Raw genomic sequence first — 23,594 nt, 5'->3', positions numbered from 1 at the left:
CTTGCTGATGGACACCCCGCCCCCATCCTCCACAGCTTTCAGAGGTACCATGGTGCATAGGTACTGCTGGAGAAGAAAGGTCCAGAATGCACCTAAGCAGCAGGTACAGCTTCAGTACCTGCTAGGAGTCAAAGGAAGGGCTGAGCATCTGATTGGAGAAGACAGCTAGAAATCTGTAACGACTAGATTGGGGAAGTTTTGGAAGTCATACAAAGGAAATAAGTAGAAGGTAGTCCCTTCTCAAACAGACCGTGCCAGGAGCTTCCCCAGCCCCCTTCTGATTCTCACTCCAGAGAGATCACGGAGGTACAGGATGTGGAGTCAGCAGGGAGGCGCAGACATGAGCAGGGAACGGGCCAGGACTTCTGATTTGGCTACATTTTCCCTACAGTGGTGACTCCACCTAGAAATGGGTAAGCCCTAATCTTCCACACCGATTACAGAAATAGCGATGCTATCCAGACACCTGCTAGCTTAGTTGAATTTTTCAAAGCTGTGCCACACCAGAAGACATTAAAAAAAATGTTTTAAAAATGTATTGAACCCACTGAAGAAAGTCACGCTTTTTCTAAGTGGTGAAAAATATGCCCTGCTGATCGATCTTTGTTAACTTGACGCAACCCTAGACACACACAATGGAGAGGTTTTTCTTTTTTTTAATTAAGGAACTGCCTCCCTCAGATTGGCCTGTGAGCATGTCTATAGAACATTTTCTCAATTACTAATTAATGTAGGAGGGCCCAGCCTTAGACAGGTAGGCAGAGACAGTATAAGAAAAGTAGCTGATCAGGCCATGGAGAGCAAGCCAGTAAGCAAGCAGTATTCCTTCTTCAGATCTTGCCTTGGATTCCTGATTTGAGCTTATGCCCCGACCTCCCTTCATGATGGGTTGTAACTTGTAAGCCAAATAAACCCCTTTTTCTCCCAAAATAAAAAAAAAATAAATAAAAATGTATTGAATGAGCCCTGCTGCCCATGAACCAGATACTTAATGCAGAATATTGCATGCTGGGGAACATGATTTCTGTTGTGGTTTCTTAGATTCCTGATTTTCCAACTTCAGCAACTACAGTTCCATCAAAATTCTACAATACCCTGAGTGCTGTGGGCATCTCAACCTGCATCTTTAACAGCATGTTCAGAAATGGATTGATTCACCCAAAATGAGACCACCTGGTGTTCTTGAGGTTTGGCATCTGTCAAAAAAAACAAAAGTTCATTTTCACGATATTTGGATATCCGTATTTATAGGTGTCTTTTTTTTTAAAGGTATTTTCCCACTGAGGAGCTATAAGTAAAGAGATCTTGCGTAATAGTTCCCAGTATGTCCAAAATAGACGGCCCCAGAACAACCTCCAAGGACATCCTTGATGCACCTGTGAGCTATTTCCCCTTCTCAGCATCTCTGAAGTTACTGTGAAAAGTATGTTTCGGCCCCACAGAAAGTGGATATGACCAACCACAGTCATTGTTGGAAATGTCTGCCTCTCATGCCTCAGCTCCACTTCTACCAGATATGACACAGTTGACAAAAATAGGGTCCTGTCTTCATGCCCCAGCAACCTGAGGTCCTGGACTCACTGCACTTCCCAGTGAAGGCTTACATCCAGGCCCTGTTGATGGTGTTGACAAGCCTCTAGTCCTGGTGTGCCAGAGAAGGCTATAGGAAGTCTGCAAGACAAGAACCCAGAAGACCTGGGCAGATAAGGTAGTGTGGCTATGCTGGTAGATGTTGTTGACTCCCACTCTATTCTCACATACAAAATGCAGAGCTCAGCTAGGCGGGATGGGAGAGGGCTGGCTGGCTGGCTGGCTGGCTGGCAGGCAGGCCTGACCTGTGTTCTGATCCAAGGGTGTGGCTGCTGTATCATCAGAACTTCTCTATCCCAATCACATATTACCTTCTGTCTGCCTGGCCTATGGGTTTAGGACAGCCATTGGCCAATTCACATACGACTGTTTAAATCCTCTCAGAACACAGATGGTGTCTGCATCAGTGTTAACTGCCATGCATTGACACAACCCATGGTAGAAACAGGCAGAGAACAGAAATCAGTCTCTTCAGGGAGAAAAATAATAATTTTCATATATGGTTTTTATACCAACTTGTTGTACAACCTTAGGTAACCCAGTCAGCTTGCCCCAACTACTTTTATGTGGTGGTCCACCAAGGACTTAAGTGAAGGAAAAATCAAGACTTCAGAAGCACTATAATTGCTGCTGTGGATGCCTGTAGCTAGAGAGTTTTCTCTCTGGGTCCCGCCAAGTCCCGGAAGTCCAACAGCCCACTTATAAAATAAACACACAGACGCTTATATTATTTAAACTGTTTGGCCTAATGGCTCAGGCTTCTTGCTAACTGTTCTTATATCTTAAATCAGCCCATTTCTATCAATCTATAAGTTGCCACATGGCTCATGGCTTACCGGTATCTTTACATGTTGCTTGTCATGGCGGCGGGCGGCAGTGTCTCTCTGTCTTAGCCTTCCACTTCCCAGAATCTCTCCTTGTCTGGCTTATACTTCCTGCCTCGCTACTGGCCAATCAGTGTTTTATTTATTAACATTTAACATACAGAACATCCCACAGCAGACGCCCCACTAGGAAAGCAAGCTACGCCCTTGTTCTTCCTGCAAGCTCCAACTCGCCTTGCAAAGGCGGGAACTCTGCTGTCTCTCAAAGCCTTTTCAAGCAGATTGTCTGCATTTCCTCATGATTTCCATATTCATTCCTATTTTTGCAAACAAAGGAAGGAAATGGCAGAAGATGAGTGGCTGAGGAATGCCATCCCCATTTGACTAGTGGTCCTTCCTTGGTATATTGGCCTCTGGTGGCTTATTGGGGGAAAGGTGACATATGAACCCTCTTGCTTTCTGGGGTCAAGAAGAAAATCAATACTTTCCATAGGAGACATGTGATCTGCCCCAGTTTTTTGATTTTTATTTCAGATGGAAAGTAATGACTCCATTTCTTGAAGGAAAGAAAGTGTTCCCTAAGAAGGCAGGACATGTGTCTTCAAATATGTGATGGTTTAACTTGTGAAAGAAGGATTCAAGCCACTTGCCACAGTAGCCTGCACTAGAACTAGATCAATACAATTTAGGTAACCATTGAGATCTGATGATGCATGCTTTCAGTTGAAAATTGTGAGGAATAAGGGAGATGAGTTTTCTGCCAAACTCATAGCACCAATGATTGCAGAAGCTGACAAGCTTGGCATTGATGTGAACATGTGAAATGTGTGGTGAATGGTCAGAGAAACCCAGGAAAGAGGAAAGACATATATTTCTACTCTCTATCTATGAGTAAAGCAGGAAGAATTTTTTAAGTGATTGCATTTTTATGTGTGTATGTGTATGAGTGCCCACAGAGACCAGAAGAGGGTGTGGGGTCCCTTAGAGCTAGAGTCTGGGTACTAGCAACTGAACTCAGGTCCTCTGGAAGAGCAGCAAGCACTTCATCTCTGGGCCATCTCGCCAGGCTCCAACAGGACTAACTTTCAAATTTTGAGTTTTAGCTTAGTAACATGATTATAACTAGAACTGCTTGAGTAACCCAGATAACCTACTGAAGAAAATGGCATCACAGTGATATGTGTTCCAATAAAAAAAAGAAATAATTGGACACTTTAAGCAGCATTGTGCATTCAAGGGTTAAGTGAGTCCAGAAACATGAGGGTAGGGGCCTCTGGGGAGTATGGAGGAAATGAGAAGTCACGGAGAAACACGGTTATCAATGTAGTTCATGGTGGGTCACATGGTTGGTTTGATTATAAGTGCCATGCTCTTGTTCCCATTTATAATTAAAGCAAAGGAGAGGCATGCTTCTGAATGTCACTCGTATGAATCTTCAATCAGTAGAATACTGATTGTCACTCTCTTCAATCAGTGGAACACTGGAGTGGTCATTGGTCCACATTGTAGAGATGGAAGGACGTCACTGCATGTTCCTGCCACATTGACTGATCCTTTCCTCTGTCGGTGGACATGTGATTTGCTTCCACCTCTTGATTTTTGCACTTAGTGTCTCTGTGACATAAGTGTGCAAATTCTATTTAATCCTTTGCTTTGGTTCTTTTGGATATTTACCCAGAAATGTGACTACTGAGTCATACCGCAGTTCTCCTTATTTTCATCTTTAGAGGAATTTTCCATTTTTTTCCCTTTCTGACTATTTTACAGTCCTGTCAACTGTGTACAAGGGTTCAATTTCTCCACATTTTATCAGCACTTGTTACTATCAGGAATAGCCATGCTAATGGGCTAATACTTTATTATGGTTTTGATATGCATCTTTCTAATGGTTAGTGATAAGCATTTTTCATATGCTTGTTGGGTATTGGTGTATCTTTGAAGAAATACCAATTTGAAGTCTTCGTTCATTTTAAATAGATTATTGAAGGGTTTTTTTTTGTTATTGGCTTATAGGAATTCTTTTCTAGTGTGAGCAACCCCTTCCCAGGGAACTAATTTTCATAGATTTTCTTCCCCCACTCCTAATATCACCTTGCACTTTGTCAATTGTATCTTTTGATGGGTTTTTTGTTTGTTTTTTCCTTTGGGTTTTTTGGGGGATTGGTTTGAGATAGGGTTTCTTTGTATAGCTTTGGCTGTCTTGGAACATCCTTCATAGACCAGGTTAGCCTCAAACTCACAGAGACCTGCCTGCCTCTGCCTCCTGAGCTCTGGATTAAAGGTATGCACCAGCACCGCCCACTGGGCAATGTTCTTAAGACAGTCCCACTTGAGTAGTTTTGTGTTGGTCTCCTGCGCTTTGAGGTCATATCTAAGAAATCCTTACCACACCCAATGTCCTGAATGGTCTTTTACACATTTACCTATAAGTTTGGGAGTTTGGGGTTCAAGATATTTTGAAAGTGTTGTGAAATAATAGAATGGTAGAGATTATGCATATGCAGGGAAACAAGATTCTGGAGGACTAGGAATACCCACAGCAAAATTGAGACAAATACCTTTTTTTCTACAAAGGGTAATTATGCCAGGAATTCTGTTTAACTCAGACTGTAGTGCTGATGATAGCAAAGAGCTCAGAATTAACTTCTCATATCTGTTAAGGAGCATAACCATTAGACCAAACAGTAAGGTAAGGGTAAGGACTGGAAACCGTGGGTCATGGACGATAAGAAAGCACCTATTCTCCCAATCTAGATTAATTAAACTCCAAACTACAGAAAGTAACTGTAGACATGATTTGTCACAACTGTCATTGTCAAAACGTTTGAGGCATTATGGATCCCTAAATATCATTAGAAAACTAGAGATCAGAAATGTTTATGGGTCTTTTTGGGGGGTGAGGGACCTCTTCAAAAGACTGAAGAACTATTTCTACAATAGGAACATTTTTTAATGCCTAGAAAAAGTATATCATATACTCTTAGGTCAAACTTTGGATTGTGCAAGGTTAAGATGAGCGCATGGCTGAGAAGCAGCACATGCTGGAAAGCTTAAAACTGAGAGATGTTAATTGTGAGGAGTAAATCTTTATCCACGTTCCTCAGAAATCTAAGTGAGAGTGGGAGAGGTGCCAGTCTAGACTACAGCAATGATCGCAGCGCTGACTTCAGCCAGGGTTCCTGCCAAGAAGGCTACCCATAACTGCAGGAAGGAAGCAGAGAACACAGAACCGGTTACATTCAGAGGTAGAGTGTCTGGCCTAATGTGAAGGACTCTAATGAGGGACTCTGCCTCTCATCACTGGGGCCTCTCAACATGTTTAGTATTTTCTGGGCAACGATCAAAGTGGTTGACAGTTTGAAATGATTAGAAGGGATGAGAGGGTAAAACCAGGCCTCAATTCAAGAAAGTTCTGGTCTAGGAAGATCATTGTGTTTCTGATTGGGGAGAAGGTCACTTAGCATGGAAATTAAGTGACTTTTTAAAAATATCTTCTAAAAAATAGACCTTTGAGGGTGGTTTTTCAAATGAAACTATAAACCCTGGTGCACGTTTTACTACTTCATTTCTAGTGAGTGGGATGCTTCTCGCTTTCATTTTACACTGCAAAGTGTAAAATGCTACTATTTTTATTTCTATTTTAAGATCTGTACTTATATTGAAATCGCATTCTAAAAACTGTTCCATGAACTCCCTTGCATAATCTTTCAGAAGGGGGAGCTGCTATTTTCATTGTGTGCTGTTAGGGTAAATATGAATATATTTATAGCTGATATGACTTCTGCCTGTCAGTTACTTGAGAAACATAACTGTGTTTACCTGGACGAGAAAATAACAGTGCTTCACATGCAGATGGTGAGCTAAGGAGTAGAATGACCCAGTCGAAATGAAGGCTCCTCAGCCCAAGAGGTGGCCAGTGGTCAGGAAGGGCATCATTACAGGCTTCTTCCCTCCCGGTTCTTACTAGCCCTGAAAGAACTAAAGAAATACAAAAGGGGATATATAGCCCCATGATGGCTCTAAGCCAGCCACCACTGACAGAGGACACACTTGAAGCTTTCCCAGGCTGTCTTTCTAACCTGGGCAGAGCTTTGGTACCATTTGCCTCTCTATCAAAAAGCTATTTATTCTTTGACATTGTCTTAGTTACTTTTCTTGCTGAGTGATCACATACCCTGACAAAATTAGCTCAAGGTAGGAAGAGTTTGGTTTGGCTCATAGTTCAAGGGTCCAGTCCATCATGGCAGGGAAGTTATGGTAGCCAGAGCCTGAGGGTGTAGCTGGTCATATTGCATCTTCAGGAAAGAAGCACAGAGAGGTGAATGCTTGGACTTAGTTCACATTCCTTTTTTATGCATTTCTGTGCACCCAACTTATGAAATGGCATTTTCCACATTTAGGGTAGGACATTCCAACTCAATTTAACCTAAAATAATCCTCCACAGACATGCCCAGAGGCTTGTTTCTTTATTAATTCTATATCCTATCAAGTTAATCATAACAATCATCTTCCAGATCCTAAAGTCTGATATTGAGCTAAACCTTCTGGTTTCTTATAAGCTCTCCAGGTAAGAAGAGGACATTGTAACTGTGCCTCAGTAGATAACCCACCCACCCAGGCATCCAAACAAACCTGTCAAACTCAGTGGGTCTCAAAGAGAAAGGCCTGAAAGTGAGAAGGGACTTGTAGGGAAGAGGAAGGGGTGCAGTCGAATTGAGAGGGGGACAAGAGAGGGTAATTAGGGTGGATTTCATCAAAACATATACATGCATGAAATTGAAGAACAATTTTGTAAATAAATTTTTAAGAGTTTCATTGAGCAAGAGAGAAATCAGAAGTTATCTCCAGTCTAGGAGATAGGCCTAGAATCTGAATCATGCAAGTAACAAAAAAAACTAAGTATGAAATTTACCCTCCTTCATACCCAATGAAGTACCACATCTGGTTGGCCAGACATCTTTAGATTTGAATACAACTGAATGCTGTGGAAAACATAAGGAAATTTACAATAACATGTTTTTACATTACATGGGATTTCTATTCTGCCTCATTTTGAAGATAAAGAAGTAGGGAGAGGGCTTGAAAGTTGAACTCTGCAGTCAGAAGACTTAGTTAAATCGTGTGACTTTAGTAGTCATATGACTTCAGAAAGTCCCTACTGGCCTTTGACTTTCTTGACTAAAAAATGGGTGATTAAGTCAGGAAAATTGACAACAGTGACAGATGTTTAAAACTGAAGGCCTGGAAAAGAAGGAATTGGTTGCACAGGTGTTGAGAAATAAGAATACAGAATGGAGAGATTGGTAATCCCATTATTAGTGACTTCAGAAAGCATCTACCAGGCCTACAGCCAGAGGAAATGAAAGGGACCCGTGAGCGAAGATAGGAGACTCAAGAATAAACCTGAGGAGGAGAAAACAGCTCCCTTAAGACAGTCCACCAGTGAGCTGAGGCTGAGTCACCTCCAGAACACACCACCAGGTGTGAAGAAGAGAACAGGGAACAAGGAACCCTGCTTCTCACATTCTGTTCTCCCACCTGTGCTCTGGAGAATCCAGAAGTCAACTGGTAAAGAACAGTTCATGAATTTCTAAGCACTCAGCCTTGGCACCATAGAGAGCTAAGTTACTTGTAGTCAGGGTCTAGGCCAGGTGTTTCCAGGTTCTTGGTTCCTTATTCAAAAATAAAATCAAGGTCCACATAGCAAGGTAACTACCAAAGAGCAGATCAGGTAGGGTGGATGTCAAGAGTAACCCCAGGGGTAGAGGGGGCTGGAAAGATGGCTCAATGGTTAAGAGCACTAGCTGCTCTTCCAGAAACCTGGGTTATACTCCCAGTACCCACATGGCAGCTTATAACTGTCTTTAACCCCAGTTCCAGGGGACCTGATGCCCTCCTCTGGCCTCAGTGGGCTCCATACACACATGAGATGTACAGACATACATGCAGGCAAAACTCCTACATATATATATTTTTTTTTTTTAAAGTGACAGTGGACCACATGCATGAAAGAGCATTCACGAGCCCTGAGCTTCTCTGTATAGGGTCTACAGTAAGGAGGAGCTTGTTTGTGGAGGGGCTACCCACCACCCCCACATTTCCCTAGAGTACTCTTGAGTAAGAGCAGCAGGAAATATTAGAAGGATAGAGGGGAGAGAAACAGATAGAAAATACAGGATTGCCTCGAGAGGGCCTGGATCCTAATCCATCAGACCTCAACTGTCTCTGCCCTAGGGTATTTATAGGAACACCAAGGGGTGAATCAAAAGACCTCCCTCCCCCCAGCACAACCAAGTGCAGACCATCTCAGACACCTGCACTCAGACCCGTGGTCCAATCATCCTCTCCATGCAGACCTGCTGGGTAAAGCCACGAGGAAACCTGAAAATGGGCTCCCACACTTGTTAATGAGGGATATGGTTTAGGTGATTCTCTATTTTGATCGATAGATTCAATTCTATAACCTTTTGTCTGCTGCACGAATCCCTTCCCATAATGTGCAATTATGCGTAGGCATAAGATGGTAAATAGCAGGGAGGTCTCCCTAAAAATTTATTTAGAAGGCCTTATTGCCCATGCATCCCAAACCAGTTCAGGCAAGAACAGCTCCCCCTACCCACATACATGGACATAACTGGACATGTAGTATACACTTATAATCCCAACACTCAGGAGGTGGAGGCAAGAGGATCAGGTCGTTCTTAGCTATGTAGCAACTTTGAGACCAGCCTGGGATATATGAGACCTTGTCTTAAAAGTAAAATAGTTTAGGCCAGTCTTAGTGACACACACCCTCAGTCCCAGCTATTCCAGAGACAAAGACAAAGGTATCACTTGAGTCTAGGAATGTGAGGCCAACCCAAGGAGCCAGACTTAGCACTGGACCAATAGCTAAGAGCTTACATCTTGATCTGAAAGTTGAAGGCAGAGAAAGACTGGGTCTAGCATGGGCTTTTGAACCTTCAAAGCCTGCCCCCAATGACATACTTCTTCCAAAAAGGCCACACCTCCTAATCCTTCCCATAACAGTTCCTCCAACTAGAGACCGAACATTAAAATACATGAGCCTATGGGGACAACTCTCATTCAAACTCCCACATTCTACTCCCTATCTTCTGTAGGCTTGTAGCTGTATCATGATGCAAATACATTTAGTGCAACTCCATAAGTCCTCATTGTCTTTCACAGTCCCAACACTGTTTAAAAGTCCATTGTCTCTTCTGAGTCTCATGGCAGTATCTTAACTGTAATCACCTGTTCAAAAAGCAGATCACATACTTCCAACATACAGTGGCACAGAATATACATTACTATTCCAAAAGGGAGGAAATGGATGGGGCCTAGTGAGGAAACATTGGACCAAAGCAAGATCAAAACCCAACAGGGTAAACTCCAAATTCTGTAACTTCATGTCTGATATCAAAAGGCTTAGACAGCTCTTAGCTTTGCTGACTGCAACACATTTCTCTCTCTTGGCCTGGTTCCATACCCTGCCAGCAGCTCTCCTTGGCAGGTATCTCACAGCCCTGGCATCTCCAGCATCTTGGAGTCTCCAACACAATCCAGGCTTCACCTTTACAGTTTCATGCAATGGCCTCTCCAGGCCTCCAGGCAGGGACTCCCCCGCCATACACCTGGCCTCAGTGGCTTTCCTTAACTTCAAAGGAAGATTCCACAACCCCTTTACTCCTGTGTCCTTCATGACTCTAAATCCAGAACCAAGTGCTGCCAAGTTCTGCTGCCTACTTGAGCTGGAATCTGGACCCCCCTTTGAATTCCATTTGTGTAAAAAAATTTTAAAATTTTTAGTTTCTTTTTAGGTGGAGGAAATTCCTTGGACCTTTTCCTTTCACAAGTTGCAGAATTAGCTGGAGGGAGGGGCGGTTCTCACCACTCCCTTTATTCCACTTAGCATCAGACCTTTCTTTAAATTTCTCTTTTCTTTGAGCACAAGACTTAGCTTCAACATTACATTCATTCTCTTGTGTTCTTTTTCTCTTCAGACTATACATTTTGTATTTTTGTCCTGTGTGCTCCTTTTCATTATAGATCTATATAAGAGTGATCACTAATAACTGTGTGACAGTCAATCGTAGGTTATATTGAAATCTCCTCTACCAACACCATTAATCCAAAACTTTTATTTAGTCTCAAGTAGCTTCTTATGACAAGGGCAAAAGGCAGGCGCATTCTTTGTCAGAATAATATCTAGCCCAGTTGCTAATACTGTTTTCCTCTGGAACCTCTTGAGCTGGGCTTCCACATTCCACATCATTATTGTCTTCCAAGCTCCCACTAGGATGGCCCATTAAGCTCCACTTCCAGCATTTAACTACTATTCTAATCCAAAATCCCGGAGTCTTACACATTCTCCAAAACAACATGGTCAGGCCTGTCACAGCAATACCCTAATCCCTGTACCAACTTCTGTCTTAGTTATTCTTCTGTTTCTGTGAAAAGTCACCATAAGTAAAAGCAACTTATAAAAGAAAGCATTTTAAGACTTAGCTTACAGTTTCCGAGGGCAAGTCCAAGACCATCGTGGCAAGGAGCATGGCAGCAGGCAGGCAGGCATGCATGGTGCTATAACAGTAGCTAAGAGCTTCCATCCTGACCCACAAAGTAGAAGCAAAAAGAGAGAAGAGGGGAAGGAAGAGAGAAAAGCCTGGTGTGGGCTTTTGAAACCTAAAGCCCAACCCCAGTGACATGCCTCCTCCAACAAGGCCATACCTCATAAGCCTTCCCAAAATAGTTCTGCCAATTAGGGACCAGGCATTCAAATACCTGAGCCTATGAGAGCCATTTTCTTTCACGCCGCTACACTTTGTCTAAATTATACTAAAATGAGCAGAAGCTTTACTGAAATCATGAGGTTGATTGTTTTAATAAATTCCTCCTAGTAGCAAGGTTAGGTAGTTGAACACATTCAACCTCAGTGCTTTGTGCTTGTACAGCATAATGTGTTGAAGAGAAAAATGTGACAAGTTAACTATAGAAGATTGAAATTAGAAGCAAATGTTGGGGAGGCTGTAGAAGTGTAATCTGGTGCAGTCACCGTGGAGATCAACATGAACACTTCTTTAAAACCTGAAAAAGCTGGGCAGTGGTGACACCCAACTTTAATCCTAGTGCAAGGGAGGCAGAGGCAGGCAAATCTCAGAGTTCAAGGCCAGCCTGGTCTACATAGAGAGTTCTTGGGCATATTCCTAAAAGACACTGTGTCCTGTCACTTTATAGCTTACCATGTCCATGTTTATTGCTGCACTAGTCACAATAGCAATGAGATGGAATCAACCTAGACAGTCATCAAGAGATGAATGGATAAAGATGTGGGGTGTGTGTGTGTGTGTGTGTGTGTGTGTGTGTGTGTGTGTGTGTGTAGGAATGTTATGCAGCCATTAAAAAATGAAATTTTCAAGAAAATTGACAGAACTGGAAATTGTTAAAGTGAGGTAACCCAGATTCAGAGATGCAAATACCACATGCTGTGTCGTATGTGGATCCTCAATTTTAATTTTTTGTTTGTGGGTACATAGGTGAAGAGTAGATGAGATCATGAAACTAGGAAGGGGATCATGAGTGGGAGAAGAGTTCTTAAGAAAGTCAGGGAGGATCCCAAGGCAGTAATGGAACACATGTGACATACAGAAAAGAAGGACACAAGCCGGGGAGACGGGGACAGGAAGCAGGAACAGAGGATCAAGAAAGACCAAGGGGCCGGAGCGAAGGCTCTGTAGTTGAAAGCACTGACTACTCTTCCAGAAGATCGGGCTCTGATTCCCAGCACTCACATGGTGGCTCACAGCCATCTGTAACCCCCTCTCAATGGATCAAATGCCTTCTTCTGGCCTCCACAGGAGTACATGTATGTGGAGCACACACTTACATGCAGGGAAAACAACCATGTATGTAAAATAAATAAAGTAAACTATAAAAAAGGAAAGACTACGTGTAAAAGTATGATAACTGACCCCGCTACCTTTTTTGTGCTAATTTTTTAATAACACAAAAATGGATAACATCCTTTACAGACAAATTAGTATTAATTGTCTCTTTCTGTTGTGTGTTGCCAGGGGTACTTACATGTGGTAAGCAAATGTTCTGTCACTAAGCTGTACCCCAGCCCCAAATGCATGGTCTTAACAGAGGGGGTTAGTCTGTTTTTAAACTAATGGAAAATAATTATGATTGCATTTCATTTGCCATGAGTTTCTAGAGACTTTTTAAACAACATATATACTTCTTTTACACGTACATTTTTATTCGTCTGATCAAGTTAGTCTTTGTTAAGTAAACTAAAAACAAGTGAAGCACGTATGAGGGACAAAGAGTCAGGACAGACAGCAGTGATGAACAACTCGGACCACGGAGATAGCGCCTGTGCCTCCTCATCTCAGCATCAGACAGTGCTTGTCCTGAAGAGTAGCCCGTTGTGCTGTGGAGATGGAGACTGGGCGGTCACTAGTGCTGCTTTATTTGACAAATGCTTTGCCAGGAAAAGCCATCCTGCAGAAGTGGTCAGCAGCCTGCGTTTAAGAAGTCCAGACGCCTAACTGCGTTACCTTCGTCTTCCCAGTTCCTGCAGTGGCAAAGTTCCCATGATGCACCTGAGGATACAGGTTTCCATGCTCTGCAAGGCTGTAGTTAAGAGACAATGAGGAGCACACACCCCTCCTGGAGGGCCATCCCCACACCTCCTGCTTCATCTGATCAGTCTTCAAATGAGCTCCCTGCCACAGCCATATGCTTATGCTTGGAACTCAGCAAGGGAGCCTCAATTTTGTGCCTTAAATAGAGAAGGATGTTCCTAGTTCCACAAAAAATTAACTCCCATTTAAAAAAAAATTTAAGGAATGTGTGTACGTGTGTGTGTGTGTGTGTGTGTGTGTGTGTGTGTGTGTGTGTGTGTGTGTTTTCCATTTGTGTGCTGGTGCCTGTGGAGTTCCACTGGGCATTGGTGGTTCATGCCTTTAATCCTAGCACTCGGGAGGCAGAGGTAGGCAGATCTCTGTGAGTTTGAGGCTAGCCTGGTCTACAGAGCAATTTCCAGGACACCCAGAGCTACACAGAGAAACCTTGTCTCAAAAAACACAAAAACAAAAAACTAGAGTTTCAAGCATATTTGAGCTGCCGAATGTGTGTACCGGGCTTTTCTTTTAGGCCACCAGCCAGCTCCCAAATCATGACACGGAGACTTATTATTAGTTATGAGTGCTCGGCCTAGCTTAGGCTCATGTCTGGCTAGCTCTTTTAACTTAGCCTGTTTCTCTTTATGCACCTTTTGTCTCAGGCTTTTCACTTTTCTTTCCTTCTGTGTATCGTACTTTCACTGCTTCTCATGGCTCGCTGGCAGCTGCCCAGCTTCTGGCCCCACGCGCCTCCTCCTTCTCTCCTCCTCCTTCTTCTCGTTCCTCTCCTGAGCCTAGATTTCTCCTCCTACTTATTCTCTCTGCCTGCCAGTCCTGCCTACTCTTTCTCTGCCTAGCTACTGGGTGTTCAGCTCTTTAATAGACCAATCAGGTGCCTTAGGCAGGCAAGCTGAAACAAATGCAACACATCCTTACATCATTAATCAAATGCAGCATAGACAAACGTAACACACTTTTACACAGTTAAAGTAATAGTCCGCAACATAAACAAATGGAACACATCTGTCCATAGTTAAAATAATATTCTACAACAAATGTGGGTTCTGGGAACCAAACTTAGGTCCTTTACAAGAGGAGTGCTCTTAACCACTGAGCCATCTCTCCAGCCCTTCAACCCCTATTTTAAATATATAACATTTTATTTGATAATTTCACGCTGTATACATTATATTTTGATCGTATCCACTCCCCATTTTCCCCTCCAGCTTCCCCCACCACCTCTCCTAACTTCATGTCCTTTTCTTTGTTTTCACTAAGCCACTGAGTCCAGTGAGTGCTGCCCATCCACAGATGCTCCACTGGAGCATGGGCAACATACTAATGGCTTGACCTCCAAAAAAGTGACTCCCCTTTCCCCAACAGCAGTCGGTTACCAATGACTCCTCAGCTGGGGGTGGGACCTCCTGACCCCCTCCCCCATCCGTGCTAGAATTGTTGACCACTTTAATCCCCTGTTGGTCTTGTGTAACTCCAGCTGCTGTGAATTCATGAGTGCCGTGGGCATATCATGACCAGAAGGCAGCATTTTATAGGACTCCTCCCCATCTTTTTTCTGCCTCCTCTTCCATGATGTTCACTGAGCCTTGGAACAGGTTGATGTAAATACCTCATTGAGGACTGAGTACTTACTCAGTGTTTACTCTCAGCACATTGACCAGTTCTAAGTCTTTACATTGACTGCTGCTCATTGCTAAAAGATGCTTCCCTGACCAAAGTTGAGAGCCGCACAAATATATGGGTCTAAACATAAATATTTAGAAGGCAGTTTGATTATATGTCCACTTAGTAAAACAACAGTATAGCAACAGTATAGGTTTTACACACACACACACACACACACACACACACACACACACACACACACACTTATCACCTCCCCAGCAATGAGCTTTTGACCAGGTTTAGAGTACCAGACTTGAAAAATTATCTTCTGTGGAGCACAACGCACATCAAATCCAATCAGAAAACAGTTGATTATCCCCATATGAGTCATGGGATGCCCATTTTTCATATATGTTTAAAGTTCAACTGTGTGTGATTCGTATCATAAGCTCTACCCAGCAGCAAGATGGGTTCCTTGGGAGGTAATGGGCTCCCCATCCCCCAAATTGCACACCATGTGCTCTGCTTGCTGAGTATTTATTAGCCCATCTTCCTTTTATTAACTGCATGGAAATGGTAAGTCAGAACCCAAAGGAATTAAGGGTTCAGGGTCAGAGTTCCGATGTGTCATTGTCAATGTGTTACTCAAATCAGTGTGAGTTTGATGACCTGGTCTCACTCAGAGCTAACACTGCAGGTTGGTGCCACCACCTCATGTGTATCAATCATTGACTAAGGTCAGTAGCCAGTAGGACACACAAAGCAGGAAAACATTAGTTCCTGCATCCTCCCCGGTCTCAGTCCCCTATGGAATGTTCTATCTGCTCCTGATGTGTGACCTAGTACCATCTGTACAGTATGTGCTGTGCATTCCAGGCCAGAGAGCAACACAGTTAAGCATGATGATAAAATGTTCTTCAGAGTAATCCATCCAGGACATGCCATTCAAAGGTATGGCCATTATTCCAGGTTCTTCCTCTAACATCAGACTTACTATCTGTTTGCCGTGCCTTTAGGACGTTCCGAAATGACCAGTGGGCTTTAGCCTAGATATGTCCACATTCGTCACAGCGATGGGACTGGGCTCATTCACAGCAGTGGAATGGAACTAGTTTTCTATTTCTAACCACTTCACTCCACTTTATGATCATTACTTTTTTAAATACAATTTTATGGGTCATTGGTGTTGGGAATGATTCTCTGCCTCCCTCCCTTCTTACTTTTTCTCATTATCAGAGACTTACTCCTTAAGAACCAAGAGTAAATAACAGTGCAGATGTGATCACAGATTTATGAATGTGCAGCTTCACATTGTTACTTGGATGTTTGCCATCTGATACAATGAGTGGATTTAAGTGGTTCCTCAAAATGGACAGATTGTGGAAGCATCTTTGAAGACATGGAGGCTGATCTAGTGTGTAGACAGCCTTTGCTGGTTTTAGCACTGCCCAGATTGTGATGGACACTTACTCTGTTGTGTACGTTTCGACCTATTACCATTGCCTGGGATTCCTCTCCAGTGGCGGTTGTAAATGTGCGAATTGTATGAATGCAGCCTTGACCTACAGCATAAATAAACAGGGGCTTAATTGCATCCTGGTGTCCCAGTGAGTGGATCTGCAGGCCACCAGTCTCTTCTCATGTATCTGTCTGGATTTCTCAGCGGACAGCTATTCACATACTCTGGTGATGGCACTTCCATGGTTGACTTGCTTATGATCTTACTCAGGAATTAACTTTTCATTCTTTGTGTCTCTTCTACACATGTCTCTGGATATTGTATTTATTTCCTTTGGAAATATACCCAGCAGTGGGGTTCCATTTTTCATTTTTTTAAAGGAACTCTCAGTGGCTCTTCTTTTCCACAGCCTCACCAACACATACTAAGTTTACCCTTCTGATGACAGCCATTTTTAAGGCAGTTCCCTGATGTGGGTTCAAATCACAGTTCCCTGATTATGAGTGATGCTGGATACTTTTGATAAATTCATGAGCTATTTGTATGTCTTCCTTTTGAAAAATGTCTATTTGATGAGGTTTTGCCCCTTTTTTTAATTGAGATTTTTCTTCCTATTGAGTTTTGTATAATTTTTTTGAGGCAGGATCTCACTGTGTAACCCTGGCTAGCATGGAACTCATTGTGTAGACCAGGCTGGCCTCAAACTCAAAAAGATCTGCCTTCTTCTGCCTCCCAAGTGCTGAGGTAAAATGGTGCACCACCATAGCTGGCCTCATATTTTTTCTTTTACATGTGGCCCATAGTAAATGTGGAGTTTGCAGGTATCTTCCCATATCTTGTGGGTTCTCTTTGTACTCTGTCATTTCCTTTGTTATGCAGAAACTTTTTTAATTTGGATATAATCCCATTTGTTTGTTTTTTTCTTTTGTTTCTTCATACCCAAAATTGAGGCAATATATCTAAGTTCATATCCAAAAACCATCATAGTCCAGACCAGTATAATGGAATTCCATGCATGTTTCCATGCTTTCTTCTAGGAGTTTTGTAGTTTGAGATCCTACATTTCAGTCTTTCACATACTTTGAGTGGATATTTGTATCTGGTGAGAGACAAGAGTCTGTTTTCATTCTGTATAGTCGTACAGTTTTCCCAGCAACATTTACAGACGTGATTGTTCTTTCCCTGTTGTGTGTTCTTAGCACCTTTGTCAAATCAGATGTCTGTAAATGTATGGTTTGTTTCTGGGTTCTCTAGTCCATTCTCCTGCTCTGGTCCTGTGTAATGCTATGGCAATGCATCTTGGGTTACTAAAGTTTATGTTATATTTGGAAAGGGGGTAGTACAATGCTTCTTGCTTTATTGTTTTTCTTGTAGATTTCTTTAGTTTTTCGGGATCTTTTGTAGTTCCATACTGTTGCTATAAAGCAATGACTCCTCCTCCTCCCAAAGTCTTAATGACCATCTGAAACATGATTCCCCCAAAGTTCACTCTAGAGAACCATTGAGTTTATGGCATCCTTACAGAGCATAAATGAGAGGTTATTTACATGGGTGTGGGCTCTCCTTCCCTCACTAGCTGTAACTGAAAAGCCTTAACCCAGTAGTGATGGTAGGTTTCCCATAGCCCCATCCAGTCATTCTCAACTGATATGCTGTATATACTCAAGTCCCTCCCCCAAGCCACATGGAGAGTTGCCAGTAGGAGGAAGTAGTTTGATGTAGCTGGATACTCAGGCAAGTATCTCCTTGCTGTGCTAGGGTATAAACCACCAACAAGCTCAACTGAGATGAACTTTTGCAAGAGAACACAGCTGAATGCTCCAAGATGGATGTTGCTTGGCATAGAGGATAGTCACTCACAACACATTCCAAAAGAAAAATAACAATTAAGAGGCACAGCCAGACTTGAAAAAGCCATCTACCACTATAGAAACTCCCTAAAATATTTAAGTATGCATATATTAAAAATTCAAATGGAGTTAACCTATGTTCTAGTTAGGTTTTTATTGCTGTGATAGAAACCATGACCAAAAGCCACTTAGGGAGGGAAACTGTTTATTTCACCTTACAGCTTACAGTCCGTCAAGAAGGGGATCAGGACAGTAATTAAAGCAGAGACCATGAGGAAATACTTGTTCATCTTGCTTTCTTATACCACCCACCTCCCCAGGGGTGGTACCACCCACAGCAAGCTGAGCCTTCTCACATCAGTCACGAAAATTCTTCACAGACCTGCCTACAGGTTAAACTGATGGAGGCATTTCTTTAATTGATGATCCCTTTTCCTAGATAACTCTAACTTATGTCAAGGACCAAGCAGAACACCCCATAACAGGAGAACAATACTCCAACTAGATACCACATGCTAGCAAATACAAACCCTAGGAATGGATTCTTATTTTTGAGTTTTTGGCCAATGAGTTCCCATAGACCCCCCCCCCAAAAAAATATTAATGGCTATTGTCATTGCTCTTGATTATCACCCAGAACTTGATGATAGGACTCCACTGCTAATGACACCTTACTTGAGTCATAAACATGGAAGTTCGATCACTACTGGCTAGCTTTCATAGTGCTCGAAGGTGCTATGTTACACTACTAGAAGAGAAAAGTCATTATCAGTCTCACCTAACTGTGAACCGTGAAAGCTACAATAATGACCTACCTGGCAAGATATGCCCACTGGTAAAATAGTGGCACAAATGTTATGAGAGTAACTAACCATTTTCTGATTGTATTTAAGCCCCACTCCATGAAATGAAACTCACACTTAGTACTGTTAATGGGAACAAGAACCTGTGGCTAGATAGGTCATAGGCCCTAGTAATATTAGTCTATTAAATAGATACAGTATTAAAATGACCCCTAATAACTTACTGATATACCCACGATCAGTGCATCTCTCAACTCTCATCAGAGAAGCTTTTTCTTGCAACAGATGGTAACTAGCACAGAGACTCACAACTGGTCAACATGCAAAAAATATGAGGTTTCAGAGTTCTGAGCCCTAAATGGGACTTCTGTATCATGCGCCTCCCTCCAAGGCTTAAGGATCTTCATGGAAGAAGGGGTGGAAAGCTTATAAGAGCCCCAGGTGGTAGATGACTTCAGGGAAACTGTTTTCCAGACACAAGAGGACAGCTGCTCATGAACTCACAGCAGTGATAACAGCATGAACAAGACCTGTGCTGTGAGCCCAAGCCTAGAAGAGGGAGGTGACCATGAAGTCCCGCCCCTAGCTGAGGAGCTATCAGCATTTCATGAGTGCTCAAAGAAGGGGAGTCAGATTTCTTTAATGGTGTGCTCACTAGTAGGTCAGTTTAAGAACCACTGATCTGAGAGGAGTTGGAGGAGGAGGTGAATATGATCAAAATATATTGTATGAAAATTCTCAAAGAACTAATGAAAATATTACTTTTTTTAAAAAAAGAGGCAGAACCAAACCAAGTGTGGTGATATTCCCATATAATTCTAGAACTTAGAAGGCAGAAGCAGGAGAATTAAGAGCTTAAAGCAGCCATGTTAATAAGGATCTACAGGATATTGAATATTATATATAGGGTAAGGAAGCCTACCCTGAATCCCTGGGTTTAGATGTTTCTATCTTTAAAAAAAAAATCAGTTAACCACAGCAACATACTTTTAATTGTCTGTGTCATTGTGTGCATATATATATATGTCTGTGGAGGCTGTGCATAAGTACCACATTTTCGATCTGTAAAATACACTAGAAGCAAATGCACTAAGCTTAGCCATAGAAAGTTCTAGACAGCTACATAGCAAAGCTGCTGCCAGTCATTAGGGAAGGGATAGCCCATGTCCTTTGCTACTTGGAGGCTACAACCATTGAAATGACAGCCAGATTGTGTAGATCTGTATACCCTAACTCTTTTGAATCAGGAGTTAATTTCTTCTTGATAATTGTCATCCTCTTTGGTGTTATTGTAAGATCAGGTATGACATGATGATTGAAAATCCCAAGTAAGAGGGCTGGAGAGAAGGCTTAGAGGTTAAGAGCAATGGCTGCTCTTCCAGAGGTCCTGAGTTCAATTCCCAGCAACCATTAGGTCACTCACAACCATCTATAATGAGATATGAGATTTGGTTCCCTCTTCTGGCGTGCAGATAGAACACTGTATACATAATAAATAAGTGAATCTTAAAAAAAAAAAAAAAAAAAAGGAAAGAAGGAAGGAAAATCCCAAGTAGGGCTGGGTATAGTGGTGTACATCTTTAATTCCAGCACTTGGAAGGTAGAGGCAGGCAGATCTCTGAATTCAAGGATAGTCTGGTCTACATGGTGAGTTCCAGGACAGCCAGACATACATAGTGAGACCTTGTCTCAAGAGAAAAAAAAAAAAAAAAAGGACGAGGAGGAAGAAGATTCCAAGTAGAAGCTGTGAAGAGTGAGCAAAACAGAGACTTCCAGTGTTTCTTTTAACATTGTAAGGAAACACTGCTTTTAATAAAACTCCACAGCCAGCCTGCCATTTTGTGTTGACAAGCACAATGATAATACTTTCTTTGGCTGCAAGAAGGGTCACAGCAGCAGCCCCTCTTGTGTAGAATGGCTCTCGACAGGACTGACTGGGACAGAAATTAATAGGCTTCCCATTGTTGTGTGCATTCTTGCCAGGACATTTCATTAGTGTCAACAGTGACCCCTTGGTCATCATCTTGCTTCACCACCTGCCCCCGGTGACTCTCAGTTCCGCTGGTGCCGTGGGGTGCGGAGGTGGCAGGCACGACACGGGCACTCATTGTTGGACGCAGGAGCATTGCCGACCCGGGACGAGATTAACTGCTCCTCTGCAGTTTTCATTCTAGGGCATTAGCCCTGTCTGGCTATCTTGCTTTGGTTGAGAAATTCAGGACAATAGCATTGCTGATGGTAATGTTGGCAACTTCCCTGTTGGTTTTACAGGTCACGGCCAGGGGCTTTGGGCCACTGCTGCAGTTTGCCTACACTGCCAAGCTGTTACTCAGCAGAGAGAACATCCGGGAGGTCATCCGCTGCGCCGAGTTCCTGCGCATGCACAATCTGGAGGACTCCTGCTTCACCTTCCTGCAGACGCAGCTCCTGAACAGCGAGGATGGCCTGTTTGTGTGCCGGAAGGACAGCGCGTGCCAGCGCCCCCAAGAGGACCATGGGAACTCTGCGGGAGAAGAGGAGGAAGAAGAGACGATGGACTCAGAGACAGCGAAGGTGGCTTGCCCCACAGACCCGGTCAGCTTTGAGGCCGCTGCCATCCCAGTAGCAGAGAAAGAAGAAGCCTTGCTACCTGAGTCTGAGGTACCCACAGACACCAAGGAAAACTCAGTACCTAGATACAAGAAGTACCAGCTTGCATGTACCAAGAATGTCTATAGTGCGCCCTCACACAGTACCTCAGGGTTTGCAAGCACATTCAGTGAAGACAGCCCCGGCAATAGCCTCAAACCGGGGCTCTCCAGGGGACAGATTAAAAGCGAACCACCCAATGAAGAGGCCGAGGAGGAGACCGTCACACTCTGCCTGTCCGGAGACGAAACTGACATCAAAGACAGACCCGGGGGTGTTGAGATGGACCGGAAACAGCCCAGCCCTACCCCTACCCCCAGTACCCCTACTGGAGCCACCTGCCTGGACAGATCCAGGAGTGTGTCCTCGCCTTCCTGTCTACGGTCTCTGTTCAGTATAGCAAAAGGTGTGGAGTCGTCTGGCCTGCCCAGTACATCTCAACAGCACTTTGTCAGGAGTTCAGCATGCCCTTTTAACAAGGGGATCTCTCAGGGTGACCTTAAAACTGACTACACCCCTTTCACAGGGAATTATGGACAGCCCCACATGGGCCAGAAGGATGTCACAATGGGGTCGCCACTCAGGGGGCCTGGGCCGGAGGCTCTCTGTAAACAGGAGGGAGAGCTGGACCGGAGGAGTGTCATCTTCTCCTCAAGCACGTGTGACCAAGTGAGCGCCTCAGTGCATTCATATTCTGGGGTGAGCAATTTGGACAAAGACCTCTCCGAGCCGGTGCCAAAAAGTCTCTGGGTAGGAGCTGGCCAATCCCTCCCCAGCTCACAGGCCTACTCCCACAGTGGACTGATGGCTGACCACTTGCCAGGCAGGATACGGCCCAACACCAGCTGCCCGGTGCCAATCAAAGTCTGTCCTCGCTCACCTCCACTAGAGACCAGAACCAGGACCTCCAGCTCCTGCTCCTCCTACTCCTACGCAGAGGATGGGAGCGGGGGCTCCCCCTGCAGCCTCCCTCTCTGTGAGTTCTCCTCCTCGCCCTGTTCCCAGGGAGCCAGATTCCTTGCCACAGAACATCAGGAGCCAGGCCTGATGGGAGATGGAATGTACAACCAAGTCCGACCCCAAATTAAATGTGAGCAGTCTTATGGAACCAATTCCAGTGACGAGTCTGGATCATTCTCGGAAGCAGACAGTGAGTCGTGTCCTGTGCAGGACAGGGGCCAGGAGGTAGGGAATCCACATAAGTTCAAGCCTATGACCTGCTATCTCAGTCCTTTACCTGAATTTTCCCTCTTCCCAAACATATTCTCAAATTGTTCTTATGTGTTGTCTTAGTTAGGATTACTAATGCTGTGACGAAACACCATGACCAAAACTCAGGTTGGGGAGGAAAGGGTTTATTTGGCTTACACTTGCATATCGCTGTTCATGATCAAAGGAAGTCAGGACAGGAACTCAAGCAGGGCAGGAACCTGGAGGCAGAAGCTGATGCAGAGGCCATGGAGGAGTGCTGCTTCCTGGCTCGCTCGGCCTGCTTTCTTATAGAACCCAGGACCACTAGCCCAGGGATGACCCCGCCCACCATGGACTGGGCCCTCTCCCAACAATAACTAATGAAGAAAATGCCAGACAGCCAGATCTTATGGAGGCATGTTCTCAATTAAGATTCCCTCCTGCCAGATGACTCCAGTTTGTGTGTCAAGTTGACATAAGACCAGCCAGCACCTGTGTCAAGTTTAAAGGTGACAGTTAGTGCTCTGGTACCAGTAAGTGGACCGTCTCTGGCTTCCTTCCTTGGAGGCAGAGTGCTGCAAGGTGATCCAAAATCAGCCACTTGAGTCTTTGAAATCCCTCTATACCTCGCCTGGGTTCCAGTGCTGTGTGAGTAGGGGCGAGCCGAATGCAGTATGTGTAAGTGTGCTCAGGTACTTTCAGTCTCCTCCCTGTCCCCTCCGCTGCCGTCACTCCCCTGTCTGCTGCCTGCTTTGGAAGAGTGCACTCATGCTTGCTTGTCACCCCTTCAACCTGAAGGAAAACATAGACGCTCTTTCAAATCGATTCATTGGAGCTAAATAGATCCTCACAAAGAGTATTATGAGTACCTTAATATAAAGAGTATGCACCTTATGAGTATTTCTTGTCTGCAAGAAGATACAGGGTGACCCTGTCTCTATCACAGTGCACATGACAGAATGCTTACCATCCATCCTTGACATGGGTTCCCTGCAGA

At 43.7% G+C, this 23,594-nt stretch overlaps 1 protein-coding gene across 2 annotated transcripts in view; it reads left to right on the top strand.

The window, feature by feature from the left end:
• The window catches only part of Bach2 (BTB domain and CNC homolog 2), a 343,391-nt gene that overhangs the window by 299,681 nt on the left and 20,116 nt on the right, over positions 1-23,594 (top strand). For both annotated transcript variants that reach the window (XM_052716038.1, XM_052716039.1), the window contains one exon: positions 21,050-22,591. In XM_052716038.1, the coding sequence (XP_052571998.1) occupies positions 21,050-22,591 (1,542 nt within the window). The remainder of the gene's footprint in view (positions 1-21,049; positions 22,592-23,594) is intronic.

The sequence above is a fragment of the Peromyscus californicus genome, unplaced genomic scaffold (genome assembly GCF_007827085.1).
Source record: "Peromyscus californicus insignis strain IS unplaced genomic scaffold, ASM782708v3 Scaffold_5__1_contigs__length_169319896, whole genome shotgun sequence".
In the NCBI taxonomy this organism is placed as follows: domain Eukaryota; kingdom Metazoa; phylum Chordata; class Mammalia; order Rodentia; family Cricetidae; genus Peromyscus; species Peromyscus californicus.
The sequence above is the reverse complement of the archived record's forward strand: the minus strand, read 5'-3'. Positions and strand labels throughout refer to the sequence as shown.